At 50.8% G+C, this 20,827-nt stretch overlaps 1 protein-coding gene across 7 annotated transcripts in view; it reads left to right on the forward strand.

Moving 5' to 3' along the window:
• Positions 1 to 20,827, forward strand: part of TBC1D22A (TBC1 domain family member 22A) — a 257,858-nt gene that overhangs the window by 105,788 nt on the left and 131,243 nt on the right. For all 7 annotated transcript variants that reach the window (XR_016037730.1, XR_016037729.1, XM_055395960.2 and 4 more), the window contains one exon: positions 4,406 to 4,520. Coding sequence is in view for 5 of the 7 variants with exons in the window: in XM_055395960.2 (XP_055251935.2) it covers positions 4,406 to 4,520 (115 nt within the window). In the remaining 2 variants the exon portion in view is untranslated. The remainder of the gene's footprint in view (positions 1 to 4,405; positions 4,521 to 20,827) is intronic.

Here is a 20,827-nt window from a genome sequence, read left to right on the forward strand (position 1 = left end):
CTGCCGATTAGTCTACGATTTAGATTTGTTAGGGACCCTTATTTTTGTCTCGTTCATCAGATGTTGTGATTCGTTTGAGGGGAGCATCCCCTCATCGTGTTGCGAGCACTTGTGTTATAAATATCTCCTCTTTCTGAGCCCACATGGCTCCTGGATTTCGGGAGATATAAATCCCACGGGTCTTCTCCACACAATCATATATTTTGTTGTTATTCTCACAGAAATTATCTCCACGGCGCTTGATACACTGGGAAGTCATGTTGTCGGTGCATATGGTTGAATTATGATGCTCTCGCATTTCCGAAATCAGGTTTTTTCCCCCCAAGTAATCATGAGCACAGCAACATTTTCAATGTCAATATATTAAATTTTTTAGAATGCAGAATATCTCAGCTCTCCAAGTGCATGGCCTTGCTGGCACCCTGGTCGTGCCTGGGAGGCACGTGAAGGTGGTGATATGTTTGCAGAGTGAGGCCAGAAGGTGCTTCCCCAAGGGGGCCCCTCGAGCCCCTCCCTGGGGCCCTCTGCGGAAGAACACTGGGTGTTTAGGGAGAACCTGGCGTGGTGCTCCGGTTCCAGAGGCTGGGCAAGCAGACTGGGAATGCCCGTTGCCTTTTCACATTTCCAGTGGCAGACGGCACTGGCGGTGATAGTGCCAGCAGTCCCAGCGGCGCCGACAGCAGCAGTAACAAGTGTTTTCATTATTGCTGATGAGGGTCAGTTGGTCTGTAGAGAAGGTACTTGGGGAAGAGTTTGAAGTCTGAACTGCATTTAATGAATTCCTCCTCTCTAACAAAGACAGACCTCAGGAACGTCAACCGAACTTTAATAGCAAATAACATCTAGTGAATATTCATCACTGTGGCCATTTCAGATCGTTCTGTGTTTTCATTAAATGCGTCCATACACGGAGGGCACGCTTCCTTCACTGGCAGACAACACCACTGCTCACACCCATAGCACATCCGCTTAAACGTGAGCTCCTGTCTTGTGACAGCCCCTCCGTGTCTGTTCTTTCCTAAACTGCCCTGCGTCTGCTGACGGCCTTATCCAAGTCAAGTGCACTGTCTTCACCCTTCCTGTGACAGCTGTTAGTAAAATACCTGGATTTTGACACACGGAGTCGTGGGGACTGTGGCCCCTACAGAAATGCCCGTGGCTGCCTGCTGGGCAGGAGATGACCTTGCTGAGCTCTGTTGGCACGTGTGTGAGCCCGGGGCCCAGATGCCAATGGAGAATCAGCCTGTGAGGTGCTGACTCTGTCCCTGTCACAGGTGGACTCAGAAACGGTGACAGGGGGCAGGGCCATCTGTGGGGATCCGGAGTGTGCAGGGGACACTGAGCTGCTGAGGCCACCTGGTTCCCACTCTGGGACACCTCTCCTTTCTGGCCTTTAGGTACCTCATGGGAAGCCAGCCCCACACCCCAGGCTGGCTGGCCCTTGCCCTGGGGCCCCTGTGGCCCCAGAGCTGCCCTCATGAGCCACTGTCCCCTGGACCTGGGATGCCAAGCTGACTGTGAGGTGCCCCTCAGAGTAGGGAGCTGGGTTTTCGCTGCTTTCTGGATCCTGCAGGCCCCACCCCAGCCAGCACTCTCCCTTCAGCCCCCCTCAGCGGCAGGCAGGTCAGGACTTGGGGTTCCCCTCTGTCCTTCTGGATTCACGCTCCCCGCCGTCACCAGGCATGCTGTCTGTGTGGAGACCTTTCCTTCTTCATTACAGACAGTGCAGTTTCCCTGGGAGTCCAGACAAGGCTGATCCGTCCATTGGCTTCTGTCTGCCCTCAGCCAGATGCTGCTTCGTGTTCTGGGCAGTGGGTGGTCCCACAGCGGGGCTGGAGGGGGTGCAGGGACCAGGGCACGTGCCCGTGAGGGCAAGTGGGGGGCCTGGGACCACGGGTGGCTTGGTTGGGGTGGATCCCACTGTGGACCCCGGGTGACCCCAGTGTGCAGGACGGTTACCGCCAAGAGGGAGGCTGAAGGACGTTTAAGCAGGTGGTTCACCTTTCCTTTTGGTCTCCCTCTCCCGCTCCGAGATGCATAAATCATGGGAGTCTTTTATTCTCTAAATTAATAGCTATTGTTATAGGGAAATAATATGCAAGACGGTGAGAGGCTGTGGGTGCGGCCTCGCGGCTCTGATTACCCGGGAGGTAGGGGTGCTGGCCCGGACAGTGTCAGGTTAAGGGCACGCAAGCACAGGGGCCACTGGGGATGTCGTTTATGGCGTGGAAGCTGGAGAGGGCTCCAGGCAGCAGCCAGGGCCTGTGTGGAGTCAGGACAGGTGGGTCTGGAGACAGGGTCCTGAGGAGGATGCGCACACCCGTCCCGTCCTCGAGGCGCACCGGTGCTGGTAGGCAGACCCGTGGGCTTTGCCGGGCTCCTCAGCAGGTCTGTCCATGCTCCTGCTCGACTGCTGGCTGGGAAGGAGACCTGTGCAGGGAGAGACAGAAGACCCCCCGTGCAGGGGGCTAGGCCGTCTTGTCAAGACCGTGGGCCCTGGTTCTCAGCCACGCGTGGCTGCCCGAGGCCGCCTCTCGGCCGCGTCTGCCTCTGCTCGCTCTGGAGGGCTCCTCTCTCCTGCCATCGAGCAGCTCGTCATCGGCATCACAGCCATTCGTCTCCTCCCTGGTCTCCGTCCACCAGATGCCCCTGGAGCTGATCCCTGCCCCCAGTCCGTCTCCCATCATGGACTTGGGGTGGGGGCCCTTGAGGGCCTGGCTGGTGGGCCTCACAGGCCTGGAGCATCACCACTTGATGGAGAAGCAGGACACGGATGGTGGTCCAGCGTCTAGGAGGCGCCCCCAGGTGTCGTTGGTCCAGAGGGACCTGGGACGGGAAGGCCCAAGGACAGTGCTGGCCCGGGGGCTCACGAGCAGGAAGCGGCCGGCCCTCCCCAGTGGGCGGGGAGGGGGCAGGTGGTGGCCCAGCCACCCAGGGGTGTGGCTGCAGCTAGATGCCAGGTCGGCAGGGCGGGGGACCAGCATGGAGGAGGTGACAGCCTTGTGGGCCCAGTGCAGCTGGGATTTGGGAGCTGGCGGCAGAGGGTCAGACCCAGGGCGGCCAGGGCGTGGTGTGTAGAGGGCGTGGAGCCGTGTGCGTGTGTGATGACATGTGGTGCCCCTGGTGAGACGCCCCCTGAATGCGGGTGGAGGACGGTGGGAGGCGTGTGAGGGGAGGTGACTGGGTGTGAGTGGCGAGGAGAGAGGAGCTGAGCCAGTGCCAGGGCGGCGGGCCCTCGGACTGTGTGGGGAGCCGGACTGACGGGGATGCCTGCCTCCAAGGGCCGGGAGTCTCAAGCGGTTTAAGGAAGCGTCTGTTGTGTCATTGTGTGTGGAATCTAAGAAGTGATACGGATGAATCTATGCATAAAAATGAAACACGAACATAGGACACAGATCTGCGGGGACCGAAGGGGAGAGTTAAGGGAGGGGCGCCTGAGGAGTGTGAGGTTCAGAGGTGCAGACTCCTGAACATCAAATAGGTGAGCAACGAGGGTTTACTGTTGAGCACAGTCAGCTGTGTTCAGCATCTTGTAATAAACTGTAATGGGAAATAACCTGGAAAAAAATCTATTAAAAAATCGACCAAGTTCAGAGACACAGAGGATAAATCGGTGTTTGCCAGAGGTGGAGGTTGGGGCATGAAACGGGGTCAAAATAGAATAAACAAATGGCAGGGCTGTCGTGTACAGCCTGGCGACCACAGTGGATGGTATTTACCGCGTCTCTGAAAGGTGTTAAGAAAATAAATCTTGAAAGTCCTCGCCACGAGAAGAAAAACCCTACGGCTGTGTGTGGTGACGGGTGTTAAGCAGACTTACTGTGCTGATCACCTCGGGATGCAGGGTTTACAGATGTTCAGTCGCTGTGCTGTGCAGCTGAAGCGAATGTGCTGTTCCTTGTCAGCTGTACTGCAGTTAAAAAGCATCCCGTGAGGGAAGTTTAGCGCATCGGCCATCCCTTTCCTCCCGTGTGTCCCTCTGTCCATTCATGTCCATTCACGTGAGCAGCCAGCCGCCGACCTTCCCCTGCCCACCTGCCCACCTGTCCATCCCTGTGTCTCCCCACCCCTCCTCCTGCACTGCCGGGCCAGGTGCCGCTGTGCCTGCTGGCCAAGTCCAGGGCAGCCACACGCAGTGGTTACCCGTGGGGCTGGGAGGGCAGAGAGTGGAGTGTCTCTTGTAGGTGCCAGCTTGTGTGGTGGGACTGAGCCCAGGGCTCGGGGACGTTCTTCCATACTGCTTGTGAGTCTATTAAAAAAATCAAGATAACTGGAATTTTAAAAATATCGTATTTTGTATTAGAGACTGAAGAGTATTGGTAACGTGTATTTTAAGGATGCACACATTTAAAAAGTTTCTGCTTTGTTTACTTGCTGCTTCACCAGCTGTTCACTTTTCTTTCAGATTTTTGAAAGGATACTGTTCATATGGGCCATACGTCATCCTGCCAGCGGATATGTTCAGGGGATAAATGACCTTGTCACTCCCTTCTTTGTAGTCTTCATCTGCGAGTACATAGGTAAGATCATAGCATGTATGATGCTTTCTTCGCACAGACATAAAACGTGGACTTCAGTGGCCTTACCATGTTGCTCTGCATAATTACACCCATGCTGAAAATTGCTGTTAACTTTAATGTTATTAATGACAGCCATTAATAATATTGGAGAATAACAGTTTTATCACTGATGCCCGGTTTGAAAAAGTCCTTGAATCCTCATGCTCAACTACTGAAGACATTAAGATGTATTTATTATTATTAATATCTTCTTTTAAATGATAAATGAGGAGAAATGCAATATATTTGAGGAGTGTGGTTTTGTGTTAATGGCCACAGAGCACCGGCTTTAATGATTTGGATTTAAATGGATAAGGTTAAGGTGATAGACTATTAGTTGAATGTTTTGCTTACGAGCTGAAAACCGAATCCTCTTTAATTGCGTTTCTGCAGCATTTCATCACTGTTTCGCTTTTGATGTACTAGTAGCATTTAATTTTATGGGAATATTAATTGCATGCAAAGTAACTGGTTTAATGGGCGTCTGGGTTGGGTTATGCTGTCTCTGAGCACTGCGTATTTTTTCTTCCGTCTGAGTTGCAGCACACAACCAACTGTCACATAACTTTGCCTGGTTTATGTTTCAAGTTTAAAACAGTTCTGAGGATACGTGTGTGCAGCCTACTTCTTAATTCATCTGTGGACAGAAAGGAAGCGCCGCAGGATGGGTTTGCTGTCGAGCGGCAGCGTTTTTGTTCAAAAGCAGTATCACTTTGTCTGCACGTGACCCTCCTTGCCTTGGTGTTCGTGGTTGTGTTTTTAGGTTGTGTGTCGGCCGTCTCAGCTGTAGGTCCACTTCAGATTCTCACGTTGTTGTAATCTGGAGAGTGAGGTTGACTTGAGACCAGATGGTCCCCTAATGGTGCCTGCTTCTCATCCATTTTGTGGTCCATTTTGTGGCTGCCCCCTCCCATCGCTTGGAGTCTCATGGGAGCCTCTTCGTTGCTAAGCAACCAGTGATCCCAGGCTGCTCCCCCATCATCTATTCAGCAGGGAGAGGCCGCTCCCGAGCCTGCCTGCCTCTCTGCTTCTCGCTCCCTTGTTTGACAGATAATGAAAGTGTTCTTAATGATCCTAGAACAGTGGGACCTCTGTCAGTAGACTTCAGAGCTGTTAATTGAAAGAAGAAGTTCAACTGAGATGTGATTAGAGAATTGATATTCCATGTTAAACAGACCATTTAATTAATGTGGTAAATAAGTTTGTCCTAACAAGTCTAGCACCAGCTTAGGTTGTAAGACCCAAGCGATCCTTGGTGCGTTTGTCTGAATCATCAGCAGGCGGGGATGAAGGAACATGACCGCGATGTTAATTGTCCAGAAGAGAGAAAAGCTGGAGAGAAGAGGATTCGTGCCCAAGTGTTGCCTTCAGTTAAACTCAGGCTCCCCGTGCCTTCCCGCAGTCCCCAGCACACACAGCCGTGTGCACACACACGTTCGCACACACACGCGTGCACACACAAACACAGGCGCGCAGGCCGCCTGGGGCTGCCAGCAGTCCGGGTCTCTTCCGGGGCTCCTCACCCTGCTGTCCGCTGTCAAAGGACACTGGGTCCTCCCGGGAGCGGCACACGGACACACACGTGTGCAGCAGCGCCAGCCAGCGCCTCTCCAAGCACGTGTGGAGCAAACCCTCAGCTCCTTGAAGGAAAGCTGTGACCGACCTGGACAGCACAGTTGAAAGCAGAGACGTTACTTTGCCAGCAAAGGTCTGTCTAGTCAAGGCTATGGTTGTTCCAGTGGTCATGTATGGATGTGAGAGTTGGCCCATAAAGAAAGCTGAGCACCGAAGAATTGATGCTTTTGAACTGTCATGTTGAAGACTCTTGAGAGTCCTTTGGACTGCAAGGAGATCCAGCCAGTCTGTCCTAAAGGAAATCAGTCCTGAATATCCATTGGAAGGACTGATGCTGAAACTGAAACTCGAGTACTTTGGCCATCTGATGGGAAGAACTGACTTATTAGAAAAGACCCTGATGCTGGAAAAGACTGAAGGCAGAAGGAGAAGGGGACGACAGAGGATGAGATGGTTGGATGGCATCACTGACTCAATGGACTTGACTTTGAGTAAACTCTGGGAGTTGGTGATGGACAGGGAGGCCTGGCATGCTGCAGTCCATGGGGTCGCACGAGTCGGACACGACTGAGTGACTGAACTGAACTAAACCTTGGGATGGAGCCCCTGGTCGCGGTTGGGCCCTGGAGGTGCCTGTCACCCCCGACCGGTGGCTGAGGACGGGAGTCAGGAGAGCTCTGGGGACCTTGGTGGCATGGGTGGGTGTGCGGGTGGTCCAGACGCAGAGGCTGGAGAAGGCCGCTGAAACCAGCGGGGAGAAGCCCGAGTGGAGTGTCGCTCCGGGAGGGCATCACGTGCTGGGAGAAGACAGTGGAGGCGGTCTCAGTGCAGGGGCACCGGCCGCTTCTCAGGGCTGTGGGCTGGAAAGCAGGGCTGGGTCCAGCGCTTTCCTCTCTAGGCTCCGCTGAGCCCAGGGGTCCCGAAGTCTGGATTTGGCTGGGGGGAAGGAGGCCTCTGTGGCCTTAGCCAGCCACGTTGCGCTCTGTCCTCTGCATGGGGGGCCCAGACGCTGCTCTCCTATCACCCCTCGGAGCTGTCTATGCCTCTGCGTCCCCCCCAGGCCGGCCTGGGGACAGGGTGCAGGCCCACGGCAGTGCCGGGTGGGAGACAGCTGTTTGCGGGGAGCTCCTCTGAGTCTTTTCGCCGTGTGTTGTATTTATGTAGTTCAGAACACGTTACATATAAAAGTCTGTTTCACGCCTTTTCCCTTTTAACCTTACAACATTAGCTTCTTTGTGTAACGTTAGCTTGTTCCTGTATTATTAAGAGATCTTGGTAAAGATCGTTCCCACCTCCTGCACATAATATACTGTGGAGATAATGTAGCATAATTCATGAAACCCTTCTACTGTTGTTGAAGTTTTTAAGTTCTTTTTCCCCAGGCATGGTGCAGTTTTTAAGTATTTTTCAGACAGGGGCTGTCATATTCCTTTTAGCAGTGTTAAATCTGATTTAAGATTAAGAACCATTATTCCATCACCTTGAATCCCACAATTTAAGTAGAGAGGTATATTTTAGTTGAACTGAGTAGTTTCAGCAGAGGAAAACACGAAGCAGCATTCCCCCAGCCCCACGCCTTTATCCTGCGTGCTACTTAAATTTAGAAGCTGCCCTGACCAGCTCCTGTGGACTCACTGTGGACCAACTCCTCAGGGTGCCTGGGTGTGGGTCGGCATGTGGGAGGAGCATTTTACAGTTGATTCTCATTACTAGCATGTGTGAGCTCTGATTGATTTGCTATGTCATTTTCTGGTAAAATAAATCACTCTTGAAAGCTAATAGGAAAAGTGACTGAAATGAACAGTGTGTTTACTTATGAACATTATGGGTACTTTTGTATTGGTGCTGTTGTTCAGTCACTCAGTCATGTCCGACTCTTTGTGACCCCATGGACTGTAGCACACCAGGCTTCCCTCTCCTTCCCTGTCTCCTGGAGTGCTCAGATCCATGTCTTTTGAGTCAGTGATGCTTGTCTAACTATCTCATCCACTGCTGCCCACTTCTCCTCCTGCCTTCAGTTTTTCCCAGCATCAGGGTCTTTTCCAATGAATTGGCTCTTCGTATCAGGTGGCCAAAATATTGGAGCTTCAGCATCAGTCCTTCCAATGAATATTCAGGGTTGATTTCCTCTAGGATTGACTGGTCCTTTCTCCTTGCAGTCCAAGGAACTCTCAAGAGTCTTTTCCAGCACCACAATGTGAATGCATTGATTATTTTTGTGTTACTGTTTGTAAGTCAGCGTCTCAAAAGTACAGGTTGTTTTCAAGCAGGTTACTTTTGCCAAGAGAAGACGCTTTCGCGTGCATTTCCTGGATACCGGGGTGCCCTGGAAGTAGATTTAGTGTGGGGTCAGCAAGAGGAGTGAATCCCCAAACCCGGCTGGGGCACAGAGGAGAAGCGCTGAGCGGGTGGGGCTTGCCGTCAGCCGAACACCTGTGCCGCCATCTTTCTTCTGCCTTGTCCAGTGTCGGTGTGAATCGGGCTTTGAGTGACAGTGAGAATGAGCCGCCGCTGTTTTTTTATTGATAAATTACAGTCTTAGAAACACTTGCTTAAACTGTTTTTGTTTGCATTTACGGCTTCCCTCATTGCACTTGTTTTTCCCATGTGTTATATGAACCGAGGCTGCTGCCAGATGCATCTTTCACTGGCTTCCTTCAGTATTCCTCACACCTAACATACTTTTGCGGTTCACAGCCCACCTCAGAAACATTTTAAAGGTATAAACGAGAGCATCTGAGTTCAGGAAGTTTCCTGTGGCAGTTCTGTTCCGTGTGGGGGAGTGGAGAGCAGAGGGCCCTGGAAATGCCAGTGGCTCAGAACCAGAGGGTGGGGCTGCTGGTTTTGCAGCCCCCTGAAGTGACAGACAGTCAGGTGTGCTATACTTTCATAGCCCGTAACTTGTATGTAGTCAGATTTTCTGTTTAAAAACATCTTGGCGATGATCAAAGTAATGGACTTACACTAAAAATTAAAAAATCGGAAAACTCATTAACAGCATAGCTCCTCATCTCAGAAGCTGTCATTGGACATTTTGCTAATTTCCTTCTGGTCTTTTTGCCAATGTACTTTTTACATTGCAGCCATTATATTATGCGTGCTCAGTTTAGTACTGCTTTTTGCTTTAATATCTCAGCATTTCCCAGAGTCATTAAGCTTTTTTAAAAAATGTCTTTTTAGAACATAGTGACATACTCCTTTCAATAATGTGTAGGAAAAGTAGACAGATCAGCAAAGGCTAGAAAGAAAGCTAAGCACCTGGAAACCACTGGGCCTGAGAGGCCTCCACAGAGCACCCCTCATAGCAGGGTCCCATGCTTCTCAAGTGCCCGTGTGGCATCCTCCAGTGTGGACCACATGCTAGGCCATAAAGCAAGCATCAGCACGTTTGAAAGCAGAGACATCGTATAAATTGTTCTCTGATCATACAGACATTAAGGTACATATCAGTTAGAGAAGAAAATTTGAGAAATACGTGAAAACTTTAGAATGCAGTTATAAAGAAGCAATGAGTCAGAGAAGAAATCACAAGGAAAATTAGAAATTACTTTGCGATGAATGAAAATGAAGTCACAGCATACTGAAACTTATGGGATGCAGCTAAAGCAGTGCTCCAAGAGATATTTACATTAAAAGAGAACATCTCAAGTCATTAACTTGAGTTTTCAATTTCAGAAACTAGGAGAAGAAGAGCAAATTAAAGGCAAAACAAACAGAAGGTGGGAAATAAAGACTAGAACAGAAATAAATGAAGTAGGGAATAGAAAACAGTAGAGAAAACTCAACAAAACCAAAGCTGGTTCTTCAAAGATAGCAACAAAATGTTGGTCAACCTTTGGCTAGACTGACCTGGAAAAAAGGGGAGAAGACTCAAATCACTAAAATTATGAGTGGTTTCAAAACTAAACAGCAGCAAGGAAATGCTGTGAACAACTCTCTAAATTAAGTTAGGATGTAGATGAGATGGAGATGCTCCTAGAAAGGCACAAATTACCAAAACTGACTGTGATGGTCAATGTCTGTATAGACTTGGCTGTGGTGCCCACTTACTTGGTCAAACACCAGTCTAGACATTGCTGTGAAGGTATATTTTGATGTGATTAGCATATACATTAGTAGTCTTTGAATAAAGCAGATTACCCTGCATAATGTGGGGGTGGGCCTCATCTAATGAATTGAAGGCCTGAAGAGCAAAGATGGAAATTTCCTGAAGAAGCAAAGGAAGAAAGTCTTTACAACGTGGAAATGCTGCCTGAGTTTCTAGCTTGCTGACCTGGTCTACAAATTTCTGACTTGCCAGTCCCCATAATTGTGTGAAGCTATTCCTTAAAATAAGTTTCTTGGAAATAGAACTGCCATATGATCCAGCGATCGCACTCCTGGGCATACACACCGAGGAAACCAGAATTGAAAGAGACACATGTACTCCAATGTTCATTGCAGCACTGTTTATAATAGCCAGGACGTGGAAGCAACCTAGATGTCCATCTGCAGATGAATGGATAAGAAAGCTTTGGTACATATACACAATGGAGTATTTCTCAGCCATCAAAAAGAATGCATTTGAATCAGTTTTAATGAGGTGGATGAAATTGGAGCCAATTATACAGAGTGAAGTAAGCCAGAAAGAAGAACATCAATACCGTATATTAACGCATATATATGGAATTTAGAAAAATGGTAACCTGAACCCTGTATAAGAGACTGCAAAAGAGACATAGGCATTTAGAACAGTCTTTGGGACTCTGTGGGAGAGGGTGAAGGTGGAATGATTGGGGAGAATGGAATTGTAGCATGTATATTATCATAAGTGACCAGTCCAGGTTCGACGCATACATTTTCCTCTGTTCATTTCAAAAATTTAAAAATAAAAAAAAAATAAGTTTCTGTGTCTCAGTATAATATAATGCTTATTGTAATCTATTTATCAACATTTATATGGATGTATAAATATAAGAGCAATGTATGCCAGAAGTCAAGTGAGTAATTTAAACAATCCCCACAGAGAAAAGCCTTGGATTAGCTGACATCATTGGTGAATTCTGACAAATGTTTAGCACAGAATTAGCACCACTGCTTCACATACTGTTAGGAAAAGAGAAGAGAGGAAATAATTTTCAGTCCATTCTCCTAGGCCATTATTATCCCGATACCAAAGCGAGACAGAGACCACAAGGAAAGAAAAGCACTGACCTGCATGCCTTGGGAGAACATGAGTCACGCCTCAGTGAAGCACGGGGGGACTGGGTGCAGTAGAGAAGGCAAAGGGGCTGTGCGTCGGGACAGACGGGGTTATCTCCGGACTCAAGGCTGGCTCAGTGTGCGGGACTCAATCAGTGTGGTGCTCTGTCCTATAATCAGTGTGGTGCTCTGTCCTAACAGAATAAGGGCAAAGCAACACAGCCATCTCACTTGATGCAGAAAACGCCTTTGACATAATCCAACACCGTCATGTAAAAAACACTCCAAACACTGAGGCCAGGAGAGCACCCTCTCTGACAAAGAGCGCGTGAAAACCCCACGGTTACTCAGGCTTAACGTGCGAGACCGAATGTTTTCCTCTTAGGCTCAGGAGTGAGACATGGACGTCTGTGTTCTCCACTGGTATCCAGCCCTGCCTGGTTGACAGAGTTAGCGAGAAAAGGAAGCGGAAGGCACTGAGAATGGGAATGAAGTGAGACTCTCTCCCATTGCAGGTGACGTCATCTGTGTATAGGAAATCCAGAGGGATCCGTTAAAAAATTATGGAAGCCAATAAACAAGCTCAGCAAGCTTGTCAGATACAAGGTCAAGATAGAAAAGCCAGCTTTATTTCTACACTCTTGCAATGGACCATCAAAAAATGAAAGTATGAAAACAATTCCATTTATGATACTGTCAAAATGAATAAAATAATATAAATTTAGCAAAAAAGTACGGTATTTACTCTAAAAACTACAAAACATTGTGGAAAGATATTAAAGAAGGTTTAAATAAATGGAGCAAGGAGATCAAACCAGTCCATCCTAAAGTCAAACCTGAATATTCATTGGAGGGACAGATGCTGAAGCTGAAGCTCCAATACTTGGGCCATCAATGCGAAGAGCCTACTCATTGGGAAAGACCCTAATGCTTCGAAAGATGGAGGGCAGGAGAAGAGGGTGACGGAGGAGGAGATGTTTGCATGGCTTCTCCGACTCAATGGATGTGAGTTTGAGCAGACTCCAGGAGGTGGTGAAGGACGGGGAGGCGTGGCGTGCTGCCGTCCGTGGGGGCGCAGAGAGTGGGTGTGAGTAGCGGCTGAGCGACAGCAAGTAAGTGGGAAGATGTCCCTCCCGGTGGTTGGGGGAACTCAGCGGCATCACGGCAGCGGCTCTGCCCAGACTGGCCTAAAGGGCCAGTGTGCTCCCTGTTAGGGCTGTGGCAGGCATGCACAAGCTTATCTTTAAGTTCATGTTTAGATTCAGGAGACCCAGAATAGACAAAATGATCTTGAAACAGGATGAAGTTGGAGGATTCACATTTCCTGATACCAAAATTTACCACCAAACTACAGTAATCAAGAAAGTGTCATTCTGGCTTGTGGATAGACATGGCCATCAGTAGAACAGAATTGAGAGTCTCGAAATAAATCTTCATTTTTATGGGCAATTGATCTTTGCCAGTGATGCCAAGACAACTCAGTGGAGAAATGGTCTTTTTCAACATTTGGTGCTGGGACAACGAGATTTTTGTTGTTAAGTTGCTAAGTCGTGTCTGACTCTTTGCGACTCCATAGACTGTAGCCCTCCAGGCTCCTCTGTCTATGGGATTCTCCAGGCAAGAACACTGGAGTGGGTTGCCATGCCCTCCTCCAGGGGATCTTCCCAACCCAGGGATCAAACCCAAGTCTCCTGCATTGGCTGGTGAGTTCTTTACCACAAATCACCAGGGAAGCCCAGAACAATTAGCTATTGACATGCAAAGTTCCATCCCTGCCTCTCACCATACATAAAAATAAAATGAGTCATGGACCTAAATGTAGGAGCTGAAACTATTAAAGTCTCACAGTAAAGCCCGGCAGTAAGTTTTCATGGCCTTGGACTACGCCATGGTTTCTTAGATGTGACACCAAGAGCAAAAATGACCAAAAAAAAAAAAAATAGGTAAATTGGACTACATGGTAATGAAAACTTTGTGCTGTAGATGGTACTCTCAAGGGAAGAATGGGAGAAATTATAAAGAACCGTTTTAAATCAGTAAGACAATCTGATTTTAACAAAGGGGCAAAGTATTTGAATAGACATTTCTGCAAAGTAATGGCCAATAAGCACGAAAAGGTACTGGACATCATTAATCCTTAAGGAATGCAAACCAACAAAGTCACACCCCCTAGGATGTTGGGACTCAGAGGAACAGGAACAGATGTCAGCAAGGATGTGGAGGAATCAGAAGCCTCGTATGTTGCTGGGGGCGTGTCCAGCTGGCCCAGCAACTTTGGCTTGGCACTTCAGCAGAGTTAAACCTGGCGTTACCGTGCGACCTGGCCGGAGCCTGCCGCGAGTGTTCCCGGGAGCGTTGTTCCTTACAGCCCGCAAAGCCCACAGCCCGGCCGAGTGCCTGCCACCCGGCGCAGGTGTAAATAAAGGGTTGCCTGCCCTCGCAGTGGACTGTTGCTCAGCAGTGAGGGGGAGCGGCGGGCTGAGACACGCTGTGAAATGGAGGGCCCTTGGAGACGTGAGGCCACATCGCGTGCGATCCCACTCCATGTCCAGAGTCGGCAGCTTGGTAGGGACAGAAGGTGGGCGAGAACAGACCCCTGCTCGTGGCTTGGGAACAGGGCTGGGGGCGTGTCGGGGCTCACTTGCGGGTGCGGGGTGTCTTTAGGAGGGACCCTGTGTCCTGAAATCAGGCTCTGGGGATTGTCCGCACACTCCGTGCGCGTGCTGGAAACCGCCCCCCCGGCCAAACGGCGTGCTGTGTGAGTTGTACCTCAGCAAGTCGCTCAGTCCTGTCCAACTGTTTGCGACTTCATGGACTGCAGCCCACCAGGTTCGTCTGTCTGTGGGATTTTCCAGGTCAAGGGTACTGGAGTGGGTGGCCATTTCCTTCTCCAGGGGAATCTTCCCAACCCAGGGATGGAACCCGGGTCTCCTGCACTGCAGGCGGCCTCTTAACTGCCTGAGCCAGCGGGAAGCCCAGGAAGGCTGTTGTGGAAGCGGCAGGGGTCTGTCTTCGTCCGCGTGGCTGGCACACTCTGGTCCATAGGCTGGGGCGCTTAGAGGGAGCGGGGTTTTCCTCTGAGTTCTGGCGGCTGGCGGCTGGGCGTCTGCCATCAGGGTGGCACGGTCTCACTCTGGGGGCCTCTGCCTGGCCCGTAGCCCGCGTCCTCTAGGGGTTGGGCGGCGGGGGGCTCCTGTGTGAGGACGCTCGTCCCATTCACGCGGGTCCGCCCTCACAGCCTCCTCAAGGGCCTGCCTCCTGACTGCATCCTCCTGGGGTGAGGACTCCAGCACGTACATTCTGAGGGGACCCAGCCCTTCTGGCCTGTTGTCTGCTGTGCGGTGGCGCCACACTGGGGCGGCTTCCCCTTTTTCACCGTCCTCCACCGTACACGTAGTGTTTCTCAAAAGGAACTCCTAGACTGCATCTTGGGTTACTTTCTTGACGTGCAGTCTTAGAAGAGGCAGGAGGCCTTACCGACTGAACCGTGGGTGTTTCTCAGTCCTGATGACGTTTGCCAGCTTGCTTGCCAGGAGGCTGTCTGACCGTCTCTCTGCAGTCCCGTCAGAGGTGCCGTCTCTCTCTGGCTCGGGGGTGTCCCGAGCACCGTTGCCAAGTCTGCATCTGTGTTCGCCCGCGTGCCCGCCACTCGTCTGAGGATCCGTCCTGTCTGCCTGTGAGGCTGTTCCGATGGGGTCAGGGCTCCATGACGGTAAAGGACTTGGTGGATTAGCCGAAGGGCCAGGAGCAATGAGACGCTCTGCAGTGTGACGCCTGCATTTCCAGCCTGCGGGAGCCGTATTCAGGAGGCTAATTGGGAACTTGGCAAAGACGAGGGTGTGTGTGTGTGTGTGTGTGTGTGTGTTTAGTGAAACAACATGGATTGTTACCTAGTTGCTGCAGTGTGTGTTTGTGAGTTGAGTGGAACAACACTGCCTTGTCTCCTGGTGGCTGCATTCCTCTCTTCTGCACACAGTGTTGTGTTGAAGCAGGTGTTTAGCCAGCACTCCCTTCTAGAAGACACTGCCCAGGCTGTTTGTTCCCAGTCCCTGGTCCCTTCTAGAAGACACTGCCTGGGGCTGTTTGTTCCCCTTCCCCAATGCCTTCTAGAAGACACTGCCTGGGCTGTTTGTTCCCCTTCCGCAGTCCCTTCTAGAAGACACTGCCCAGGCTGTTGGTTCCCGGTCCCTTCTAGAAGACACTGCCTGGGGCTGTTTGTTCCCCTTCCCCAATGCCTTCTAGAAGACACTGCCTGGGCTGTTTGTTCCCCTTCCCCAGTCCCTTCTAGAAGACACCGCCCAGGACTCTTTGTTCCCGGTCCCCGAGGCGCATGCTGGCCTGTTTGGAATGGCAGGGAGGTGGAATCAGTTGGGGTGGTTCTGTGGAAACAGTCCGTGTGTGCACACGGAACCCGCGTTGGTATCAGTCAGGTCTCTGCTCCCGTTTATGCGGAGGAAGACGCTGGTGTCTCTTACGAACCAGGAGGCGAAATTTGCATCCAGTCGTCAGCCACCCAGAAAGAAGGGCTGTCCTCTGTCTGGCCTGTGGCCTCCTTCTGGACCTTGCTTTCCGTCAGCTTGACCCGGCGCGTCCTTACCTCGCTCCCTGCTCAGACTGTGTGGGTCTGTGGTCTTTTCCTCCATCTCCAGACTGCAGCCCCCGACGTTTGAGGAGCGCGTGCTCTCTGTGCCGAGGGGCTACTGGGCGCATTGGTCTCCTAGGACTCAGGGCCACGGTGCCCCAGGTCCACGGGTTCATCCGTCTTTTTCTCCCTGTGCTTGGATGACAGCCCCCGTTCCTTGGAACTGCAGCCACTGCCTAGCATGAGGGGCTTAGGACTGTGGGGTAAAGAAGGGGCTCTCCGTGACCCTGCCCTAATTCCCCGGAGCTACATTTATGATTTAATTAACTCTGCTGTGTGTTTCTTCTCATTTCTAACAGCAGCCTTCATGACGGAGGCATTACTGCTTTGAATTTAGGAGAGAGGAGATATACAGAGGTTAAGCGTCTTGCCAAGGTCCTGGCGTTCCGGGTCCAGACTGTTTTACTTGGACATCCAGCTGGCAGCTCTGCCCCCGGACGCCTTCCTGAGTTGCTGGCCTGGCTCTGCTTGAAGCCCCAAGCCCCCCGATCACGTGACTTTTGTGCCCGCCGCTGGTGGTGAAGTCAAGGATTAATTTCCCCAATTTGTAGCTGTGCTTCGTGACACGCTGCCGAAGCACTTTCGCACGTTCAGATATGATCCCCGAGGCTGAGGTGGTAGAATTTTATCCTCGTTAATTGGGATCCTTTGTACAACCTTTTAAAATCCTTTCACCAGAGAACGAGTTCTGTTTCCTTCCCACTGAAGTGCAGTTTCACATTTTTTTCCCCTGATTCATTTCCTTTCTTTTAAATGGTTTCTCTTCATTTCCTGTTTTAAATTGCCGTCCTTGCTGAAGTGGTCCTGGCTCTGGCTAAGAGGAAAAAACTAACAAATTAACAAAAACATTACTGGGATCCCTTCCCTTTTTACCCTCCTAATATACCGTGCCACATAATCTGATATCTGGAAACTTCAGCAGCTGAGCACAAGCTCTTTGAGAATGTTTGAATTCATCTTAAGTTGTAGGAAGTAATATGTAATACGGATGTGAGAGTTGGACCATAAAGAAGGCTGAGCATTGAATAATTGATGCTTTTGAACTGTGGTGTTAGAGAAGACTCTTGAGAGTCCCTTGGATTGCAGGGAGATCAAACCAGTCCATCCTAAGGGAGATCAGTTGATGCTGAAGGTGAAGCTGCAATACTTTGGGTACCTGATGCCAAGAGCCAACTCACTGGAAAAGACCCTGATGCTGGGAAAGAGTGAAAGCAAAAGGAGAAGAGGGTGGCAGAGGATGAGGTGGTTGGATGGCATCAGTGACTCAATGGACATGGGTTTGAGCAAGCTCTAGGAGAGTGAAGGGTGGGGAACCTGGCATGCTGGAGTCCATGGTGTCGCAAAGAGCTGGACACGACACAATGAGCAAGTCTTGGAAGGCCGACTGGGATGGTAGCTCGTCCTCAGAGCTTGCCGTGGTGGTGGTCACACTTGTGAGGAGTGGTGCTGGCCCTGGATCCTCTCCCTAGAAAGACCCCAGCCCCACACTTTGCAGCACTCCAGAATTTCATGAACCGTATTTCTTGGGTCTGGGTTCAGAATCCCTGTGTGATAATTAGAGTGCTACAGAGGAGTGTGGGCTGAATTGAGGGCTTGGCCATTTACCCTTGAAGAACCTCATCGTACCATTACCCATCTTCATTTTTTTTTTTTTTTTTGGCCTCTTTAAATGTTTCAGAACCGTTTTCAGATCATCTTTTGTTTTGTCGACATCGATTTAACAAATCCAGACACACGTGCGTCTTTGTGCACAGGCCATACGCTTATCCCCCCTGGAAGTACTGAGTGTTACAGGAGCTGTTGGTGGAGCGTCAGAGCTTCCTGGAAGGGAGGGAGGGGGCTCTTCTGTGCTGGCTTCTGTCCTGTGCAGGCCGGATGGTGGGAGCGTTGGTGAGACCCCACCGTGCACAGTGTGCTGGCTGAGGGGCGGCCGTAGCTGGGAAGCTGGGGGACCCAGCTCTGCTGTGGGGAGGTCTGTGGCCAAGACCGAGCTCAGGCCCTGCGTGTGGGGGCCAGCGCCCGGCACGCAGAAGTTTTAAGTGACCAGGGGTGTGGCCATGAGCACCCTGAGGCGCTTGATTTCAAGGCACAGTCCGACCTGTTCCTGGCCGTTGTGTGTTCTGCATTTTTATTTTGCCCACAGACATTTCATTAGAATCTTAAACAGTCGCCAGCATTTGGTTTTGAGAGCCTTGTGATGTATTGTTCTCTGATCTGCTGTTGCCTTTGTATTTCCAGTTCCGAGTTGCACCTTGGGAGTCAGGCCCTGCTTGCAGACGGATTCATTGTGAAGGAGGCCTTATTTGAACTTAGGAGGTTTCTGTGCTGGCTCATGTGTGCAACTGTTCGTGCGTTTTCAGGAAGCACACTTGCTCCGCTAGTCAAAGTGAGCCTGTTTGTGAGATAGCTACCACTGTTCACGTTCACTGTGTCAGACAGTCCATCGTCACAGCTAACCCTGGAAAACCCGCTTTTCCGATGCACATGGGGGTGCGAGGCCCCCTGTCGCGTGTTTGGCGTATCCAGGCCTGCTGACCCAGAACTTTGCCGCTGATCGGAAAGGAACAAAAGACAGACCAGTTAGGGATTCATCTGTGGTGTCGGACTCTGTCTGTTTATATTTCTGCAGTGCTTTCCATGAGCGATGCTGACCTGCGGGGGTTTTTAGTTGATTCCCTTGGGTTTAGGTATAAGTGTTGCCATCGCCTCCTGAAGGGAAGGGGGCGGTTTCCTTTTCCTTTCTGTGCCCCCCTCCCACACACACATCCTGAAGCCCCCTGGCGGTGGAAGGAGTGCAGAGTGCGAGGCGGGATGGGGTGGGCAGGCTTGGGCAGCGTTTTTTGCAAGTTGTTAGGCCATGGTGCCACTGGAGTGGCTGCTTTTTAACGTTTATGGATTCATCTGGTTGCCTGAGGTCTTGGTTGTGGCTGTGGGATCCTCCTCGCGGCATGCAGGCCGCAGAGCGCGTGGTCTCAGTAGCTGTGGGGCCCGGGTTTAGCTGCCCCGAGACGTGGGATCTTAGTTCCTCGGCCGAGGGTTGAACCCGTGTCCCCCCATGGGAAGGCAGGTTCTTGACTCTTATCTGTCTGGCTGTGCTGGCCTTGTTGCGGCGAGTTGGATCTAGTCCTGACCAGGGATTTAAGCGGGCCCCCTGTGTTAGGAGTGTGGCGTCTTGGCCCCTGGACCTCCAGGGAAGGCCCCATGCAGTTTTATTCTCCCCTTCTTCTTGTCCCGTGGTGTTTGAGAGGAGCTGTTGGGGGACGGGCAGTTCGGGGGGTAGCCATCGTTTTCAGCTGCGTGCACGTCCTTTCCCCAGAAACCTTTCTTTTCTGCCTAAGACGCGCCAGCTCTCCACCCCTCTCCCTGAACCAGTCCTGTCACTGCCAGGTCTAGCGGGTGACATGTTTCCTCAGGACCGTTTTCTCCACAAAGCAGCACAGACCAGGCTCGAGTCCCGCCCGGGCCCCTCTGCGCGGTGGACAGAGGCAGGTGGCTGTGGCGGGCAGTCAGATGGGCACGGCCCTATGAGGCCCCCTTGCCCGGGGCTTTCCGCAGTCCTCCACAGGCAGCTTGTGACTCACGGGGGGCTTGAAGTCAGGGGTACGGATGCCAGGCAGGCAGAGCAGGAAACAGGCTTGCGGTGAGTACGGACCTTCCCCTCAGGTCGGGACACGTGTCGGTCAGCCTCCCGGGCTCGGTGGAGAGTCGCTGGATAAAGAACGGTGCGTGAAGCGGGCCTAGGTCATGGCCCTCTTGTGGGTGTGGACCCCAGACAGTGGGGCAGAAAACTACCCTTGTGCGTTTACTGACCGACCAAGACTGTACTTCTCCTCCAACTGGGCCTAAAGAGCCATCAGCTTTAAACTCCAAGTGAGAGCAGTTACTGACCAAGAGCTGGACTAACAGACACTCCTCACAGACTGTCTGATAGACTTGGGGATGGTCTGATGTTTTGCCAAGTGCTGGGAGTGAGCGGGCGCTCTCGAGATGAACGTTGTACCCGCACGAGCCCAGCCTTGGGCTTTCCTGGTCGAGGACCAGCGGGGCTCTTTGGGGGACACACGGAAGGGGGGGGCTTTATTCAGGCTGCCGGCGTCTCCAGTGGTGGTCTCAGTTTTGAGGACGACCCTGAACCTCCACAAACCCTCAGGCATCAAGTGACCCAACTTTAGTTTCTGAGTTTCCTGTTTAAATATTTTGAACTATGTGTAAGGGTTGAAATTTGATGACATTTATTCCACTCTTCGAAGAGCAGGGAGAAAAATCTACTTATTTTGGAAAATAGAACAAAAACCGCATTCTATCTTGTAGCTACTATATAGGTCCCTTGAATCTTTTCATAAATCTGAGATACACTGTCAGATCATAATGATCTTAATTTCTTTCTGTATCTTAAAATATTTTGCTCTTGTGTCATCCCAGGTATTATTATATCGTTACTCATCAGTCATTCCTAAATATGGCTAAAATGGGAGATGGAATCATCGGGAAGAATGTAATAGAGAAATAAGCAGCTCCTTCTGTGAGATCCTTCAGTTTTCTTATTGTGTTTACCAAATGATTGCTTATCAAAGATAAGGAGTCTGGAGACATTTTTTTGAACACAGCAGAGAATTTAGAATTTTTTATTTTTCACCCATAACGACAAGGAGAGGAAAACCGGCAGAGGAGACGTGTCCCCATTGTTAGATGAACACAGAGAGGTGGAGGGCAGCTCTTTCGAGGCTAATGATGACGGGGAGATTGATCGTCTAAGCAGATTCTCAGACGGCGAGTCTGCAGCTGAAGGGGTCTCAGGTGGATTTTCCCAAACCCAGGCGTCAGAGTCGCATGGTGTCCTTCTAAGGGCCTGAAGGAGCATGGTTCCTCA

Source organism: Moschus berezovskii, chromosome 6 (genome assembly GCF_049115385.1).
Source record: "Moschus berezovskii isolate FMDL1 chromosome 6, NW_MosBer_1.0, whole genome shotgun sequence".
Classification (NCBI taxonomy): domain Eukaryota; kingdom Metazoa; phylum Chordata; class Mammalia; order Artiodactyla; family Moschidae; genus Moschus; species Moschus berezovskii.